We start from the raw sequence: 19,006 nt of genomic DNA on the forward strand, positions 1-19,006 counted from the left end.
GAGTGAGGGAGAAAGGGAGTAGTGTACGAGGGTTAGGGCACAAAAAGTAAACAAGACATATAATTGAAATTTTATATTTTAATACTCATTTGAAAGAAAATCACCTTTCTTTTATACGATATTCTATTCATTTAGTCTTATCTTCCAAACATCTGGTGGATTTATGAGGAGATGAAAATAAAGAAGATTGAAAAAGTGAGTATGACCCTAAATATTACGATTAATTGCATGGAAAATTTGTGTAAAAAAGTAAAAATTGTGTAAAATATTGACAAAATACCTTCTCACCCTTTTTTTGTTGTTGCAAAAACATTGTATTTACTATGATATCCCAAACTAGCTCTAATGTGTGCATTTTTCTTCTAGATAACTTTATTTGAGAATATCTAAACTCTGTTATCATTGTATTTAACATGATCGATATTCGATCTCAAGTTGTATCCTGGGGATATAAAGTTGTTAGTAGTATTTTGTCAATGATTGCAATGGTGTTTTACAAAAACCCTTGTCAACCCAATACCAGTACACCACAATAAGATGTGATACATTTCGCTAAATATTTTAACAAATTATCCTTTTTAACTATTAATATATTTTTCACTATCATAAATACAAAATAGAATCGATGTTTTATAGGTAACGAACAAAATAATAATTAAAACATATAATTTAAAAAAATTAAAATCATATTAAAAATAATATTGATTTTATAACATTCTTTTATTAAAGTGACATTAATTATGAAATTAAAAGAATATAAAATTTCCATTTATAATTCATTTACTTAGAGTTAAATTCACTTGTTATACCAAGCATTTTTTGAAGGTTCCTATTGGACTATTATTATACATTTATACCCGTAATATTCTGACTTTTAAAATTTAAAGTAAAGAAAATTCAAACTTCAAAAAACGTAACGAAAGCGAGCAATAAAACACACATAACCCGAAGGTTATGTAGTTATGTTTGTTCCATTTGAACTTGAACTAAGTTGTTGTCTGGTTCCAGATCCATTGTTGCTGAAACGTTGCTGCAGCCATAAATCAGTAACAAATGCTGCTCCACACTGTAGATCCAAGACGATAACAGCCTCTTCACCTTCTCAATCTCGTTTCATTGGTAACCTTCCTTTCTTCCTCTATGCTTCTTTTTATTTTATTTTGAAATTCCCATTTATCACCACATTTCAAAAGGGTAATTTTTTAAATTAACTATTGCTAATATGTTATGTTATGTTATGCATGTCTATCTTTCTTCAATTGAAAAAAAATGCTCCTTTTTTTAAGCAGGAACTCACTGGCATGCTGGGTTTTTGTCTGTATACCTTTGTGATGTTTCCTTTTGTGTTTTGTGCTTTTACAGAATGTAGTTTTTTTAGATCAATTCAATGTGATGTAGATTATGCATTGTAGGTGTATGTATACATGCCTCACTATGAGTAGAACATTTTCATCAAAGAAAGCTTCTTATTTGCATCCACCACCAACACCAACAACCACAGTTGCAAAGTCATGTTCGAACAAGAGGCGAAGTCCTCAAAGTCCTTTACAGGATTTCAACCGAATTTCTAACAGCAGTAACAGTAGTGACGCTTCTTCTTCTGTCTCTGCTGAAGTCCCAAAGGGTTGTCTTAGGTTCTTGGCTTCATCCTCTTTCAAAACCCCTGTTAATAGACCTAAGAATATCAACAAAACACCCAATTCAGCACCTCATGGACTTGTGTTAAAACAATCTAAGTCCAATTCCTCAAAGGAGAATCTTCCAAAGGGTGGTAATAATGCTGGGGTGCAAACCAAAACACTCGTACCAAATAAAGCTAAGAACCCTCCATGTCTTTACCAGTGGCAGTCTGGTAAGAAATCTGGTTCCAAGATTGGTCAAAAGTCGAAGCTTAGTTCTCCTTTGAATGAACATGGAAAACATTTACCTGCATTTCCGTTAACAACATCGGAGGAGTTAAAGCAAAAGGAGGATGTCCTTGGAGGGATAAATGATAATGCTGTTGAGTCTGCCAATCACAAATCATCACACAAAGATGTGAAATCGACTCCTTTGAGTAAAAAAGCTTTGGGGCCGCATTTGGATGTTATGGTTTTTAGGGAGGCGGAGGATAACCCAAACAGAAGCATTAGTAAAACACCACCAATTCATAACTCGCTTTCACCAGAGATACAAGGTGGTTCTTCTTTGGTTTCAACAGCAACAACGCCTGCTTGTTATGGTGCAGGCTATATTGTTTCTGGTGTCACTGACAAAAGGAAATGTAGGCCTAGAGGGATTCTCACTGTCGAAGAGAACTATTCAAGCTCTGCTAAAATGGTTACTAATAGTATTGATGATGATGCTGATGAGAAGAAAACAAAGGATGTTATTAAGAAAGATAGCCCTTCCATGTTGCCTTTGCCGACTGAAGCTTTAGTGCATTGGATTTCTTCTCCGCGTAACAAGGGAGAGAAAATTGGGCTAAATCAAAGTCAGGCACTCAGAGAATCCACAACCCGTGGTTCCTGTACTTCACCATCATCCAGTTCAAAATCTTTCTGGAATATATGTGATAGTTCTAAAACTTTTTGGAATGGAAGTGACAGCAGTGATTTGTCTGGTGCTACCAATGGTATGAGGAGTAAAATGAGTTCTTCAATTTCTCCATGTAGACTCTCTGAATTTCAAATACCTTTTGATTCCATATTGTTTTCACCGAAATCCTCACACAGTTGTAGGGCAGGTAGCTCAGAAAATCTCATTGATGAGAACTCTCCCTTCTCCCTGAATTCAATTGGTAGTGGAAATGTGATTCAAACTCCACAGTCAGATTCCAGTTCAGATTTACATGTTGCACTGTCACTGGCGCATGCAGACAATCAAAAGGAAGATCATTTTAACCCCGAGCTTAATTTATACAATGAAGTTCTTCTATCAGAAAACTTCCTTCTCAACAATTCTTTGCCACTAGAGGATTCAGTTAATTCAAGTTTCCAATTTGACTGTTTAACTGTGCCTTATGAATCAATTGATGATCTCAGCAAACTTCCAAAAAAATTGGATGATCAGGATCCTTGGTTATCTAGTTCTACAATTGAGACTGGATCACCCTCTCTAATGAGGATATCATGGAGGGAAGGGTTAATGAGGCAAGTTGATGAGCTAGATGAGTTTGACTGTTGTAGATGTTTGTCAGATGAAGAAGATCTCGCCAACGACAATGACTGTGGTAGTAATAGTGTATCAGGTACTCAAGTTAATATTGAAGTAGATGAAGGTGAAAAACCAAATTATGATGTGAGACTCACTGAAACTGAGGATAAGGAATTGGAAATAGATGGCATTGGCAAAGAAATGTTTTCTGGCGCTGAGTTGGTAAGCACCAATGAAGGCAGTCTAGTTGCTTCAAAGGATGATTCAGACTGGAATTTATGCTACTTGAATTAGTTATTTGCAGTGTGAATTTAAATTAAATAGGGTGAAGGAAGAATCCTCAGAGGAAGCAACTTCTTTTCCTTTTTTCAATTATGGAATAATTTATTTATTGCTCAAGTGGTTGATCAAGTCAAATATTAACCACTCTTTGAACGATATTAACTGGTTGAGCAATTAGTTCTTGAACTAGAAATATTTTTATTGACAATTTCTTGTTGTTTTCAAATTTTCTCCCACAGTTTTCCATCATTGCTTTTAGTGAAATTTGTTTTCACTCTCCTGCAGATTAACCTACACGGAAGCCATTTATAAAATATTATGTATCAGTTTTTATGGTTTTGGACAGTCTCTAATTTGTCAATTGGCCATAGGAAATTACAAAAATACTAGCTACCATTGGAAACTTCAACTGATGTATATATTTTGTTAGAGATATAATATAAAAATTAGTAGGGAATACATATTGAGGCTTAAGTAATGAATGAGTAAGCTCGAGGTTAAGTAGTTGAAGAGACTCTGCAATGACAATGTTTCGAAAGCAATCCACTACAAGAGGGGCCAGTGTACCAAAATTGGATAGGTCGAATCCTCATTCAACCCCTCAATTTTCTGGTTTTTTTTTTATTATCGGATTTTAACTTTTGGTAGTGTATTTGGGGGTGGGAAAGTAAAATCAAAGGCGGCTGAGCATTCACCAATTTAATATAAGAGACCCTCTCAAATATTGATTAAATTTCTTCATCCAAAGTGAAATAACCAGAAAGACAGAGTCCGATGCAAGTAACAAATGATATATGAGACTTCAAGTCATCAATTAATCATATACAATCCTGAATATCAACATTTTCCACAACTGAGTCCACTTTTCATTCATAGAAAAGAAATCATATTTTCGTTGCTTGGAAGTTAAAAGACAGATTGGTTACAATAAATATTTGATGGACCCATGTTGTCCCTCACGAAAATTTTATAATCTTGCCAATCTCACATCCTAATATAGGTTTTATGTAAATTCATGAAGCTACAAATTAAAAAGAATGTATCGAAGAGGTAGGTAGACGGATCATGATCCTCTCCATTGCTAATATCTTATAAAGATTAAATTATACAAAATACATCTCACAATTTCTAGAAATATACGCACTTGTACACCAAAAATCATAGTATAGAGTTCTCCATTTTATTTGAGAAATAGAGAGAATCCCAAACACACTAAACCTTTCATCATTGAAGCTGTAGTGGCATCAGGTCCATAATCCAATGCTTTTCATTTGTCATGAACTTGCTGCAGCATGCACTGCGTGATAATATTTGAGAATCCACAGGTGGCATCTTGAGAAAGTAAGGTCTCCAAACACGCCAAAAGTTTAGGCTTCACTAAAGACACTCTTCATTTCTCCAAAGGAATTGAAATATTCGGCACAACGATTTTTGGGTATATAAGTGATATAAAGACAATTTCAAAATTCGTGAACATTTATACACCAAAACCATAGCAATTGAGATGTCCATTTCTTTTAAAATTGAGAGCATCTTGACTCCCTACTAAACATCAGAATAGTATTTTTCTATAATTTATTAAATAACACCCCATGCATAAAACTAATTGAACTGAATAAAACATTGCGAGATTAGCAAGCAAATCTAACAAAGCTTTCTTGATAGCTATTCTTAGCCGGAAGTACAACACAAATGTAACAGAAATCTCAACCACATCCATAATCAAATTATGTTCCAATGAACATAAACAATAATATTAAAAAGTTTTAACTAACTATTCCAAAACATAGCAACCCATCAATTTGACAACCTATTTTAAGGAAACAGATACATATCTTTCTAATTTCTATCCTGTTTTTGTTTTTGGGGTCTTCTTCCTGAACTGTTTTCTGGGAATTGAGTTCTTCATTCCTACAAAAAATAGCAATGCACCAAAAAGTGCTGTGTTCTGCAACCAAAAGTGGACACATTTATCAGATTGTCACAAAGACAAAACCATCAGCCAGAAACATAGAAAATAGCAAGAGTTTGCATGTACCTGAATGAACTCATTTAGCAGTAAACCGTATTCAGGCTTCGTAGGTCTATAGTTGTAGAAATCATACAGAATGGGAGTAGTAAGCGCCAGATGCGAAAGCTACAAAGCAAAGAGGAAAAGCTCAGTTTGTATTATAATATTTTATGACCAAAAGACTATCAAAACATGAAAAGTATATTTGAAAAATGGCAATGTCTATTCATTCTTCAACTAAGTGGGGAAGCCATTACCAAAAGAAATGATCCAAATGTGCTGCCAAACACAAATAGAATTCCTCCAACTCCCTTTAGAAATATGATAGTGGCAACAACTTGCCGAACCTGTAATGAAAATTTTAATCAGAAAGCCAAATACAAGCAAAAAAATTGAGTTCCATTCAGAAAAACCCATAATAGGAGAAAAGATAGCCATACGTAAGCTACATCAATATCTGGTATAGCTACCCCCAATTTGGAGGATAAATTTCTCCTCACAACCGTGAGCTTGGGAATCAACTCCTTTGAAAAGGGTCCACCAGTGGCATCAAATTCATTAAACCTGGCAACATACAACATTCTATATAAATAAGAAAGTACTAAATGTTGCTTCAATAATATCGTTAGCTAATTAAAAAGTACAATAGCAATGCAACATTCGATATGCTAAAATCTTGTCAAAAAAAGGTATATGATACACAAACAAAGCACATTCATAAACATCAACGCAGGTATAGTGATCCACTTCTAAGCAAAATAGTACAAAGTAAAGTAATAACCTTAACTGCAGAAAAAGCTGAAGCTTACTACAAAAACACATTCTGAGTAACAAGTCTCCAAGACATAGTATCAGAGCAATACAATTCATTATGTACCAAATACCAATGAAAATCCAGCTCCCTGAGCTCTTATTCAGTCACATTTCAAAACGCAGCTAGGCTTCTACAAACCTCTTATATTCTACTCTATCCACCCACCAATATAGTCAAAAAAACCTCTTATACAACGAAGACCGCATAATTCATCAATTTTGTCAATTCCAGAACGTAGAAAGAAACAGTTTTCTCAAATTCCACTACATTACAGTGCTATAGCTGCTATTTGACAACTCATTGTACAAAATCACATATTGCAGAATAATAACAGTTTGTTAAAACTTAGTTATTTGACAACATTGAAATTCATAAGTGAACACCAGGACTTTCACAATAACAGTAAAGAGAAAAAGGAAACTTGAAATGTTTTCTATCAGCTCAGGACATATAAAAGTAGCTTGATAATTGAAGATTTAAATGTGTAAGCTCACGGTCTATGCCTAACATGATATCAACTCTAAGTAATTAAAAGCAATCCTCAATAATTTGAAGGAGGCAACTTAAAAGGAAAAACAACAATAAAACCCATCATGAATTAAAGAGCAACTTAAGATATCAGGACTGAATTGATTGATAGTTGTAATTGCAATAGCATAAGAATATTTATGTTGACAAAATAACACAAAAAACAAAACATGTCAGCATAATAAAAAAATAATGAATCAATAATTCACATAAAAAAAAAGAAGTGGCAAAGAGAATTATTCTATTCTTTACTAATAAAATTAAAAAAGCATAATTTAACAATGAGAATTGTGGATCGAATTCTATCTACGAGTATCTTGAATAGAAAACTCAAATCTGAATGAAAAAACCCAGATGCAGAAAAACGAAAAAACAATAGAAAGAAACAATAAAGGATAAGTTTTTGCAGGAATGTGAAGAAAAAATGAATGGATCTGAGAGAGAGAGAGAACTGACATCTGCCATGCGGAGAGGATGAAGAGGGAAGCAAAGAGGACACGGCCCAGAAAGGAGAAGAACCCCATTTTTCTCTTTCTCTCGCTTCGGTCACTCAGTCGCAGTTATCGCTGTTGCGAGAGAGAGAGAAAGAGTCGCACTTTGCTCAATTTGTGTTTGCCTTTGCTGTCGACTAATCGGAACCAAAAATCTTAAAATAAGCATCATTTTATTTTATAGTATAATTAAATTAAAATAAGCATTATTATATATACATGATCCGTGTAAATAATTTTCACATATTGCCATTAGAGATGTCATTTTAACAAGTTTATTAATTTTTGACCTTAGACTATAGACTATATGTTGGAGAGGTAAAAAAATTTCATACATTTTCAAAAAAAATTTCATACATTTTCAAAAAAAAATTCATACTTTTTCAAAAAAAAAATCAATTTTTTTTTAAAATTTTGACTATATTTTTTAATAAATAATTTTTTTGATTTAAAAAAAAATATTTACAATTTTTTATCAAATTTTTTTAATTTGAGAAAAAAAAATCGATTTATTTTGAATTTTTCATTATAAATTTTGTCACAATTTTTTGGAGAAAAAAATTATTTAAAATTTTTCAAAGAAAAAGATATTTTTGAATATTTTTCAATACTTTTTCAAGAAAAATAAATTTCAAAAGTTTGCCAAGAGAAAATCTCAATTTTAATAAAATATTGGGTCTACGAACCTCCTCTCTTAAATTTATCTTTCGAATTTTTTTTCAAAATAAAATATCGATAATTTTTTTATGATTTGAGAAAAAAAGACTCGACTTTTTCTTAGAAAAAGTTTATTTATTTATTTATTTCGCAAAAAATTATGAGAAAAAAATGATTTAAAATTTTTTTCTGAGAAAATTCATATTTTTCTAATTCATATTTTTCTAATAAAAATAAATTTAAAAAATATTTATAAAAAAAAAAATCTAAAATTACAAAACATTGATTCCATGAGACCATCACAAAAAATAATGAAATAATGAGTTGGAGTTTTAAAAAATTATTTCAACAAGAGACCTAATATTAATGTGTTTAGTAAATAATTTTTTTAAGAGGGGCTTCTGAGCTTAATTGACGGCTCTTAGTATGCTAGTGTAAATTTTTTTTTACAACGACAATGCATATTAATTAAACTTTAATAGTAATAATATTAAATATCATCCCGACAATATAAAATAATTTTTAAATATTAATCAATTTTTCATTCTAGTTTTTACTAATATATATTTATAATATTTTAAATTTTATTTTATAATAATAATTAAGTAGATTATGTTTTTCTTATCATATCATGTCGATTTTAAACCTAACTAATATTAAAGATAAATTTTTAACTAAAGAAACTAATATAATAAAATTATAATTAATTTATTATCTTAAATTGATTCATCAAATACTAAATACCAATAATTTATATCATATTTTTCTTTCTTATCATGAACACACTCAATGATTATCTAAACTTCAGTTTACAAAAAAGAAAATATAATTTTCCTTTCCTTGGGGAGGTGTACATAATTCCTTTTCTACTGATACTTGAATGTGAGAAGAATGCAATGAATTATATATCTAAAGTAAGATGGCAGTAGGTTGGATTTTTTAATGTAACGTAAGTGACAGACAACTAGTGGCCTTCAATGTATTTATTGCAATTTGCAGATTAGTTTTTTCTTCTGAACATTTGTGTATATACTTAATTAATTATATTATTTATTTAATAATTTAGAGAGTAATAGTGTATTAGGACTTTATGGTTGTTGAGAAGTTAAGAGGTTAGTTGGAGAAGTTATTCTCTTATTTCCTTATAGTCGAATGTAACATCTTTCAGAGATATTTTGTAAAACATATAAAAAACTTGTATTGTGATTTAATTGACAACGAGAATAACCCTTTTTCTCATATGACATTCTTTTATTGTTTCTAAATTGTTCTATTTATAACTAGAGTTGTCAATTTGACAAACCTCCTAATTATTGGCCTCAACTCACATGTTAGAGGGAAAAAAAGTTTTATAATTTAAAAGGTCCCCAAAAAGTAAGTTTCAGTCCCTTAAAATTTTGTGGGCATAGTGGGTCTATAGGTCCAAGTTTTCAAAAAAAAAATCAATTTTTTTCGATGTTTTCACCGATAAAAAAATTTTAATTTTTTTTTGATTTTTTTTTATTCGAGAAAAAATATCAATTTTTTTCGAGAATTTTTTATTTATTTTCTCACAAAAGTCTTTGAGAAAAAAATAAATTTTAAAAAATTTTCAAGAAAAAATCTCAATATTATTAAAATATTGGGAGCTTATAAGTCTCCTCTCTTAAGCCCATGAAATAATGGGCCGAGATTTAAAAAAAAAATTATTTTTATAGGAGGCCTAGTAGTTGAGGGCTTTTTTGACAGCTCTATTCATAACAGATTGGTATCAGAGTACTTGATGTGGACCAACCCTACATGAAGGCTAATAAGTTTCAAGAACTAGGAGCGGAATGACCATTGACTAGAGGGAAGGCTAGGAAGCTAAAAGAACAATTAGATAAACATGTTGTTAATTTTCTTAGTCTTAAATACCTATGAAAAGATTGATCCACATTATATTAATTTTTTTGTCATAAAAATATCTTAAGACTTAACTTTAATTTTGGGATGTAATAAACATACCTTATAATTAGGAATTATATTGACTTGTGTGTGTGCCTAAATATTTGGTAACTTAGGCACAATGTCATTAGTTGTGTGTAGATTAGGTACCATGTTATTTTGTGTTAGACTATATATGTCTTTTTAATATAATACATAGAGAGACTTTTTGAAAGAAGAAAACACTTAGTGTGATATTAGAGAAATGCTCTATAGGGTTCTTCTTTGAACCAAATTTGGATTTTATCAAGAGCCTCCTACTCTTGTAGTGATTCTATCTTGATCTTATCATTCCTTGTTGTGGAGTGTGACGATTTCTACCATTTCATTCCTTCTCCATATTGTCTTTTTTGTGTTTTTCATTTTATTTGGTACTTTGTTTGAAAATATCACTTAGTTAGATCTTTCAAATCATATGGAAACACTCAAATCCATATCATGTGGTATTCAAAGTCTCCCATTAAGTGGTAATTTTTGTTTTTAATTTCTATTTTAGTATTTTGTGTTCTTGAGATATTTGAAATTTTAGTTTCATTTTTGTTTCAAATCTTGTTCAATCTTGAGTTGTTGGTTGTTTATAAGTGTTATAATATGTGTGAGAAGGTTTAGTTTTGTGATTATTTATTTTATTTGTGGTGAAATTTGAAAATTGAGCTGAAAAAAAAAAACGCAGAAAAAAAAATCTGAATTTCAGCTACATCATCTTTTTCACTTGCAATTGTTTGATCTCAAATTTCACTTGCAAATTTGATTTTGAAGTTATTTCTTCCATACAAGTCCGATTCTGAAAATTCAAAAGCCTAAGTTGATTAGAAAAATGAGATGAATTCAAATAGGCAGAGAAAAATCTGAAAATATAAGTGCTGCTAAAAAGTGATTATGCACAAAAGCACTTTAAAAAAAAGGCACATATAGCTTAACACAAAATAACATGGTATCTAGTCTACACACAACTAATGACATTGTACCTAAGCTACCAAATATTTAGGCACACACAAGTCAACATAATTCCTAATTATAGGGTATGATTATTACATCCCAAAATTAAAATTAAGTCTTAAGATATTTCTATGATCAAAAGATTAATATAATGTGGATCAATCTTTTCATAGGTCTTAAGACTAAGAAAATTAACAACTTGTTTCTCTAATTGTTCTTTTAGTTTCCTAGCATTCCCTCTAGTCAATGGTCATTTCGCTTCTAGTTCTTAAAACTCATTAGCCTTCATGTAGGGTTGGTCCACATCAGCACTAGTTGGAGAATTCAAGGAGTTCTTCATAAAAGAAGATTGGGTTAAGTTATATGCAGTCTGATATCGATAAGTTCACGAAAAAAACGATTTCAGTCTATGGAGATTGAAGATGAGGGTGTTCTTGGTTCAACAAGGACTTGAAGATGCATTGCTTGGTGAAACTAAATTATCCAGCACACTATTTGATAAGAAGAATAAAAACATCCAGGACAAAACACAATGCATTAACTATACGCCTTGGTGCCAAAGTGCTTAGGGAGGTTTCAAAGGAGAAAAATGTTGCTGTCATTTGGCTCAAACTAGAAAACTTGTATTTTACCAAATATTTGGCTAATAGGTTATACTTGAAACATAAATTATACACCTTTAAGATGTTAGAATGACATATTTTGGAGAATCATTTGGATGATTTCAACAAAATCATTATTGATTTGGAGAACATTGAAATCAAGATAGATGATGAAGACCAAACATTGTTATTACTTATATCACTATCAAGTGAATTTGATACTCTCTCAAACACATTCATTTATGGCAGGGATACATTATCATTGGAGAAGGTGCAGTATGCTTTGCTTTCAAAGGAGTTGAAAATAAGGTATGACAAAAAGAGATATCAAACTAGTGAAGGATTGTATACAAGAGGCATATCATAAAAGAAAGAATCAAAAAGCAAGAAAATATCAAAATCCAAATCAAAGGAGAGCATGACAAAGAAATGCTTCATTTGTGGAAGTGAGGAACATCTCAAAAAAGAGTGTCTATAATACAAAAGAAAGAAAAAGCATAGGAAACAAATAAATCAATGTGGTGGTGTTGATGTTGTTTCAAAAGGATATGAGAGTGTTGATGTAATGTGTGCTTCAGAAGGAAAAGTTCATCAAGAATGGGTCGTTGACTTTGGATGTATTTTTCATATGTGTCCAAACAAGGACTAGTTTGTCTTTTATAGTGAAAATCAAGGTGTGATCAAGAGAATAAGTGTGAAGGATAACATTATAGTTTTGAAGAATATAGTGAAAATCTTATGGTTGTGAGAACTGGACTAGCCCGAGTTGGGTGAATCAATATACTTTGTGTGTGTGTTCTTTCTATACTTTTTATTAACTATTTGCACGTGCAAATTACACTTCACTATTATTAATTTTATTTACAACTTCTTAACTTCACATGAACTGTCGAGACGTTCTAGTCAGTTAAGAGATTACTAATCATCTTTTAGTTACCAAGTTTAATCTTGAGTAAAACATCAATTAAAGTGTAGGAACTAAATTTTAAAAGGGTCACAATTCAAACTTCTCTTTCTTGTGAGTATTCATTCTAGTTCAATTGCCTTCTTACATGGTAAACTTGAGGAGCAAATTCACATGACTCAACCAGAGGGGTTTATTAAAGAGGGTGAAAAAGACGACTTTTGCTTGCTTAAAAGATCTCTTTGTGGCCTAAAATATTCCCCTATACATTGTTACAAAAGGTTTGACACCTTCATTTTGGAGAATGGCTTTAAAAGGTGTGAATACGATGTACTTGAAGGAAACCATATATAATGATATTGTCCATCTATTGCTCTATGTAGATGACATGTTGATTACTTGCAAAAGCAACGAGGATATTAAAAAGGTGAATGTGATGCTTGAAAGAGAATTTGAAATGAAAGATATATGAGCTGCTAGTGAAATCCTGGGGATACAAATTATCAGGGATAGATCAAGGGGAACTCTTTTGATAACACAAAAGGATTACATAGTTAAAGTGTTGAGGAGATTCAACATGGATAAATCAAAGGCAACCTTGACACCTATAGCTCAACATTTTAAGCTTTCAAAGCATTATTCACCTAAATCTAATGAAGAAATCTCATATATGAAGAAATTTTCATATGCAAATGTAGATTGAGGCATCATGTAAGCAATGATTTGTCGACAACCTGATTTGTCTTATGCCATGAGTTTGGTCAACAGGTATATGTGAAATCCAGGAAAGATGCTTTGGAAAGCTATAAAGTGGGTGTTTAGATACCTTTAGGGTACAATTGAGGTTGGTATACTTTATTCAAGACATGAAGATAACATTAATAAAGTAATTGGTTTTGTAGATTTATATTATGTAGGATGTCTTAACACCACAAGATCATTAGCATGTTGTGTTTACAAGTTCTATGTTAAAATTGTGAGTTATAAGTGCAATCTTCAGCATATGGTATCCCTACCAACTACAAAAGCTGAGTTTATTATTGTTACCGAGACAATAAATGAGAAAATTTGGATGACAGGAATGACAAGTTTGATAGAAGAACAAGTGGTTCCAAATGTGTTTTGTGATTGTTAAAGTGATATTCACTTAGCTAGAAACCAAGTATATCATGAAAGAACTAAACATATAAATATTAATCTTTATTTGATGAGGGAAGTTATTACAAAAGAGATGCATCTTAAGAGAAGATTAAGACCAGTGATAATCTAGTTGTCATGCTGACAAAGGCTCTGTCAAATATGAAGTTTAAGCATTGCTTGAAGATCTTATGAGTTCTGTAGCATAAAGTTCATCCAAGGTGGATAAATTGTTAATAATGGATTATAACTTTATGGTTATTGAGAGGTTAGGAGGTTAGTTGGAGGAGTTATTCTCGTATTTTCTTATAACTGAAGTAAACTTTTTTATATGTATTATGTAAAGCATATGAAAGTTTTGTAATGTGAGTAATCCTCGCATATGACACTCTTTTATGCTTTTTAAATTATTCTCTATTCTAATACCTCTCTAAGTCAATAATCATAATAATATATTTTTATTTTTTTTATTTTTTTGCAAAATATGTTCATAACAAAATTTAATTGATCAATGATTAAATTAAGTTATAAAATACTCATTTTTTTTTGTATTAACTAATTAATCGATCACATCCAGATACAATACGAATAAATGTCACTTATGACTTTTTTATTTATTTTAACCGTCATGTCCATCACTTTGTGTATAGAGTCTATGTATAAACACAAACATATTTATATCTTTTTCCCACATGAAAAACTAATATTAGATGAGAAAAAACCATTTAAATTCAGTTTGTTCTCTTAACTCTAAAAACTGTCCAATTAGTAAGGGCATGAGATGTTGCACTGTCTTATAAGTGGATTTGGAAAGAGGAAAAACAATTACAAATGGACGAAATTCGTAAGTTGAATTTAAAATTTAAAATAATTTTATTTACATTATCGAATACACGTCTTTATGTTAAATTGTGATAAAAAAATAAGTAAAAATTTCATCTAAAGAAATACACATAAATTTTTCTTTAAAATATAGGTAAATCTTAGCATTTATAATTGATGTTTAAAGAATAAAAAAAATGGAAAAATAAATTAATAAAAAATATTTCTTTCAATAAAACCCAAAAGTAATATAATCTTTTTAATGTGTTTTCTTTATATTTTGATATGAGTTGTTACAAGTCATTTAAAAAACTCAGATTAATCCCTCATTTATTTGGATTACAATTGTTAAATGGGTTAAGTCAAAAGTCAACAAGATGTATGTATATATGTATTATGTACCAACTTTATTGTAATTTTTTACTAAAATGCACCTTTTTTTTTTAAGATAATTTTTTTGAAGGAAAAATTGAAAGATTATACAAAAATTAAAAACCAAAAGTCAAAATTAATAAAAATAAAAACTCCAATTGTGGAAGATGGACTGAAACTGAAAACAGTTTCGATAAAAATATACGAAGAAAGTAAACATTGGTGACACACACATTTATGGAAATAATAAGCTGCACGCAATTGTGGGGTAGACCCGTGTTGGTGAGTCACTTTCATAGTTCAAAAGAATAATATTCCAAGGATCGTGCAATTGCAAGCAAGCAACCAACCAACACAAGGTAAGGTTGTGGTTTCTGTTTTTGTTTGGTCACATATTTGACTCTAATAACCTTAATTTTCTATTATTTCATCTTTTCCTTTTTACCTTTTCGTTCTTTTTGCTTGGTTTTTATGCTCACCTCAGATTCCAATTTTCTCGTAGCTTCACCAATTTGTCTTCTTTTTCCATCTTGGTATCTATTACTTGCCTTTGTTTTAATGGTTCTTTGGTGTTTTGGAATTTATAGTTGAAGTGGATGTTAAAGGTCTTGCCTTGTGATTTTCTTCTGCTTTTTTTGGCTCAAATCTGAAGATGGATGTTCAACTTTAGTTGTGAAGAATCTAGCAATTTCATTGATTTGGTGAGAAATATGAAGGATTTTGCTGGTACACCAGGTACTGTTCTTGGTTTGGCTCTGAGGATGTCACAATTCATTTTTGCCGCAGGGTCAATTGCTTCCATGGCTACCACACCAAGTTTCTTTAATATTACGGCCTTTTGGTAATTGAACATGTTTTTTTTCGATGCATTTGTCTCTTTTGGTGTGTGATTTTGTTGTAGGCTGTTAAATTCTCAAAACCCATATTTATTCAATTGTTTTAGTTTCCATATGTGGATGTATGCACATGAGTCAATTTCGTTTTTTTAATGTGTTATGGGAATGTGGCATGATTGTTGAGGAGTTTTGATATCCATGAAGCTAATTTTTGGATCCTACAATGTAGTGAATCATAATTTTGACATGACTGAATCAAATGTATGTTGTATAAAAATTCACTAATGAGTTGTATTGAATATAGGTTTTCTGTTTTCATAAGAGTAATTGAACAAACACTGTCAGATTAGTTGGATTAGCAAAATCAGCTTCTGAAGTTATTTGTCTAAGAGAAGGATAGTAATCAAAGGATATTCATAGTTGTGAGGATAATGGGAATGGGAATAATATCTTCTCCACGTTAGGTCAACTGCTGCACTGAAAACATTATTTTACTAGGATGCATCTTTTAAATCAGGTTCTAATATTGGACCTAGTTTATCTTTTATAAACCAATTTGGAAAATGAGGAGTGTCACTCTTTATAAACTATTTTCTGTCCTAATCTTTTTCAACGTGGGACTTGGATTTTTTCCAATAGTTGTACTTGAAGATTTTGACCTACCCACCATGTAAAACATGTATATACACTGAACAATATGGAGTCTAGGACATGAGATGATTGACTTTGTTGCAACAGATTATACATTGGGTGTGCTGTATCATACCTAGTTAGATTTATTAGTGGACATGTTCATGATATTCATTTTCCACTTCTCTCTTCATAGTTCATCCTGCCCCTCAGAGCTTCTTAACATTGTTGGAATTCACATACTATTGGCATTGGTTATTTTAGAATTGGAATCAAGTAGCATTGGAAGTATAGGATTTAGAGTATTTGTAACTTGTAATTACACACTTCAACTAAGATAATTGGTATACACAAATATAACCATACTATGCTGAATATACCAACTCAATTACCTTCCTGCTGTATTCTCCAGATGGTTCAGTGAGGGTTTGATCCTGCTTCTATGTTTTTCTGTCCAAAATGGTGTCATTATTTCCGTGTAACTTTTCTCCCAGCTGTATCTATGTCCTGAAGACACTCCGATCTAGCTGTGTCTAAGAACATTATTGCTGGAATTCATCATGCACCCCTCCTCATAATCATGCCCATGCATGAAAGCCATGTGCCGCCATCCTGGTGTCAAATTTCGACACCGTCAGTTGCAGCCTGCTCATCGATGCCTCAGTCCTGTTTAAGTGGTCGCATGCCACTTCCCTTATTGTTTACATAACAATGGTCTTTTCTTCCCTCTAATGTTCAAATTTTGGTGGTTTGTGCTTGATGCTGTTTGTATCTGTTTTATTTGTGTATTTTTAGGTGCTTCCCATCTCTACAACTTGTAAAGTAATTACCAACTACTGTGAATCTTGAACCAAATTTTGACTCTTCCAAGTCTCAAAAAGATCTTATTTCTTTTGCATTTTCAAGCTCTGTGAGAGAAAACATAGCAATTTATTAGATGGTGAGTTATAAGGAGTATCTTTAATTAATGACTGTTCACTCAATATCTTTCTCAGTCCCATAGTCTATACTGTTAATCCTTTAGCGTGTCTTTCTCATTCTGTTTTTAACATTGAACTAGGTCCTTTTCATTCCATGTTACTCTTTTAACCAACCAAATTTAAATTAGTCAGCTTATCTGTACTCTCAATGGTTCCATAATCCATTTTGCTGAATCTTTCCATATACAGTATGAGTGATTGCTGCAGGTTCAACTTCCATCCTCTATGTGCTGCAATAAAGTCCTCTGCTCTTCATCATCTTTGTGTCATCCAAGTTCGAGGATACTCCGTATTACACGGGTCTAACTAAACGCCATATATCACGTCTTACCAGTTCTTTACTTGAGTAATTTGGTCTCCGTTCCTCAACTTCCAATTTCTCAACAAGTAGCAACTTCTTCCCAATCATTGCAGTCTTTTCTCTGTCCACTTTTTACTCATCATCATCCTTATAATGTGTCTCTGGAAGTTGTCACTGTTTCATAATCAGGCCATTCATCCTAATCCCGACCTGCTTAAATCTCTTGCTGACTTACTTATTAGTGTCTCTAAGGTATGTGTTGAAATCCCATGTCGACTAGAGATATCACTATTCACTAGATTAGTGTTTATAAGGCTTGGATAATCCTCACCACTTGGGCTAGCTTCCAGGGTTTGAATTAGCCCTAGTCCAAATTCTAAGATGATAGTAAAATCTAATCTAGATATGTTATTAGGCCACTCGCATTTGTCTACACTTTAGATGTCTCGTGCTGGGGGTGAGGGAGTTGTTGAGATTTCATATCGGCTAAAAATATGACTTTTTCCTCACCACTTGAACTAGATTTTTAGTTGATTTTTGCCTAAGCCAAATTCTAATTCTAAAAATATACATTCTACTTGTCATCCTTGTCCCATCAGTAATTTTTTTAGCTTTCATGATTTACAATCCTCCCACTATGTTTTGTCATCTAAAGTTATTCCTAAAACTGTCCCAGAGAGCACTTGTTCCACATTCTCTCCACAAGCTATCAATGGGTTTTCACTGTCAAAGACGACCTAACGGTAAAGTGAATCCTTTGAAAGCTCATCTTATAGCGCAAGGATTTACTCAGAACTTTAGTCTTAATTACAATGACACCTTCTTCCCAGTTGCTAAATAGCCTCTATTTTTGTGTCAATTATAAATCCCTTTTTCTTAACTAATGTATGCTCAGATGTTAAAAATTGAGGAAATGAAACTGAAAATGATATAAAAGGAAATAAGCTCAGTTGAGAATGTAACGAAACTTGGACGTAGAGGCAAAAAGGGGAAAGGTGTTGTGGCCAAATATTCTTCGGTTAAACACTGGTGGAGTGTGAGATAACTGCATAATATCAATTTTGTTTTGTTTCATTTATATGTTATTTTATTCCCATATAGTAATGAAAATAAGTATAGGATGAACTGTTTTACCATCAATATTGTAGTCTAGAAATTTACACATATAACACATATATAATGAACTTTTTTTCCCATATAGCATGCTCGAATTTATATGGAATCACATAATGCTGACTGTTCCATTTGTATTGCAGTTACTTGATAGCTTCAATGGGATTACAAGCCATTTGGAGTTTTGTGCTTGCTTTATTGGACGCGTACGCCGTGGTGAGAAAGAAAGTCCTCCACAATCATGTCCTAGTTAGCCTTTATCTGGTTGGAGATTGGGTTAGCCTCTGCCAAAACCTTCACTCTGACTAATTGGTTTTTTTACATACAGTAATAAGAGTTCTAAAATCATGATTTTTTATTTACAATTTTCTTGACCACCGTCCGCAGGTAACAGCCACACTATCTCTAGCTGCAGCATCTTCCTCGGCTGGTATCGCAGTTTTGTACTTTAATGACCTAGGACATTGCAGTTTTGGAGAGGAATGCC

General features: G+C 31.8%; 3 protein-coding genes across 4 annotated transcripts in view; 2 read left to right on the top strand and 1 right to left on the bottom strand.

Moving 5' to 3' along the window:
- The first annotated feature begins 891 nt into the window (after window positions 1-891).
- Window positions 892-3,707, top strand: LOC101514244 (uncharacterized). Of its 2 annotated transcripts, none has more exons than XM_073367804.1 (2): window positions 892-1,119; window positions 1,290-3,707. In XM_073367804.1, exon 2 carries the CDS (start codon window positions 1,402-1,404, stop codon window positions 3,427-3,429), a length of 2,028 nt encoding a protein of 675 aa, XP_073223905.1. In that variant the 5' UTR covers window positions 892-1,119; window positions 1,290-1,401; the 3' UTR covers window positions 3,430-3,707. The 2 variants fall into 2 exon arrangements, with proteins under 2 accessions (XP_073223905.1, XP_004495312.1); XM_004495255.4 differs by having other exon boundaries at window positions 893-1,119; window positions 1,413-3,707.
- Window positions 3,708-5,048: 1,341 nt separating this feature from the next.
- LOC101514560 (uncharacterized) lies at window positions 5,049-7,414 on the bottom strand. The gene is made up of 5 exons (XM_004495256.3): window positions 7,227-7,414; window positions 5,869-5,992; window positions 5,686-5,775; window positions 5,456-5,554; window positions 5,049-5,365 (listed from the first exon to the last, which is right to left on the bottom strand). Exons 1-5 carry the CDS (start codon window positions 7,292-7,294, stop codon window positions 5,264-5,266), a joined length of 483 nt encoding a protein of 160 aa, XP_004495313.1. The 5' UTR covers window positions 7,295-7,414; the 3' UTR covers window positions 5,049-5,263.
- A 7,758-nt stretch (window positions 7,415-15,172) lies between these two features.
- Window positions 15,173-19,006, top strand: part of LOC101514884 (CASP-like protein 5B3) — a 4,263-nt gene continuing 429 nt past the window's right edge. The window contains 4 exon segments of the mRNA XM_027333258.2: window positions 15,173-15,500; window positions 18,663-18,795; window positions 18,907-18,999; window positions 19,002-19,006. The exon segment at window positions 19,002-19,006 is cut by the window's right edge and continues 429 nt beyond it. Of these exon segments, the coding sequence (XP_027189059.1) occupies window positions 15,316-15,500; window positions 18,663-18,795; window positions 18,907-18,999; window positions 19,002-19,006 (416 nt within the window). The 5' untranslated portion in view covers window positions 15,173-15,315.

This window comes from Cicer arietinum, chromosome 4, assembly GCF_000331145.2.
Source record: "Cicer arietinum cultivar CDC Frontier isolate Library 1 chromosome 4, Cicar.CDCFrontier_v2.0, whole genome shotgun sequence".
NCBI classification, from domain to species: Eukaryota; Viridiplantae; Streptophyta; class Magnoliopsida; order Fabales; family Fabaceae; genus Cicer; species Cicer arietinum.

What these genes read in the sequence shown, in the direction of transcription:
- LOC101514244 (XM_073367804.1), top strand. Translation starts at nt 1,402, where the DNA reads ATGCATTGTAGGTGTATGTATACATGCCTCACTATGAGTAGAACATTT.
- LOC101514560 (XM_004495256.3), bottom strand. Translation starts at nt 7,294, where the DNA reads ATGGGGTTCTTCTCCTTTCTGGGCCGTGTCCTCTTTGCTTCCCTCTTC. An exon ending in ATCCTCTCCGCATGGCAGAT is followed by an intron (nt 5,993 to 7,226) that starts GTCAGTTCTCTC and finishes GTATGTTGCCAG; the next exon opens with GTTTAATGAATTTGATGCCA. An exon ending in CATTTGGATCATTTCTTTTG is followed by an intron (nt 5,555 to 5,685) that starts GTAATGGCTTCC and finishes TTTGCTTTGTAG; the next exon opens with CTTTCGCATCTGGCGCTTAC.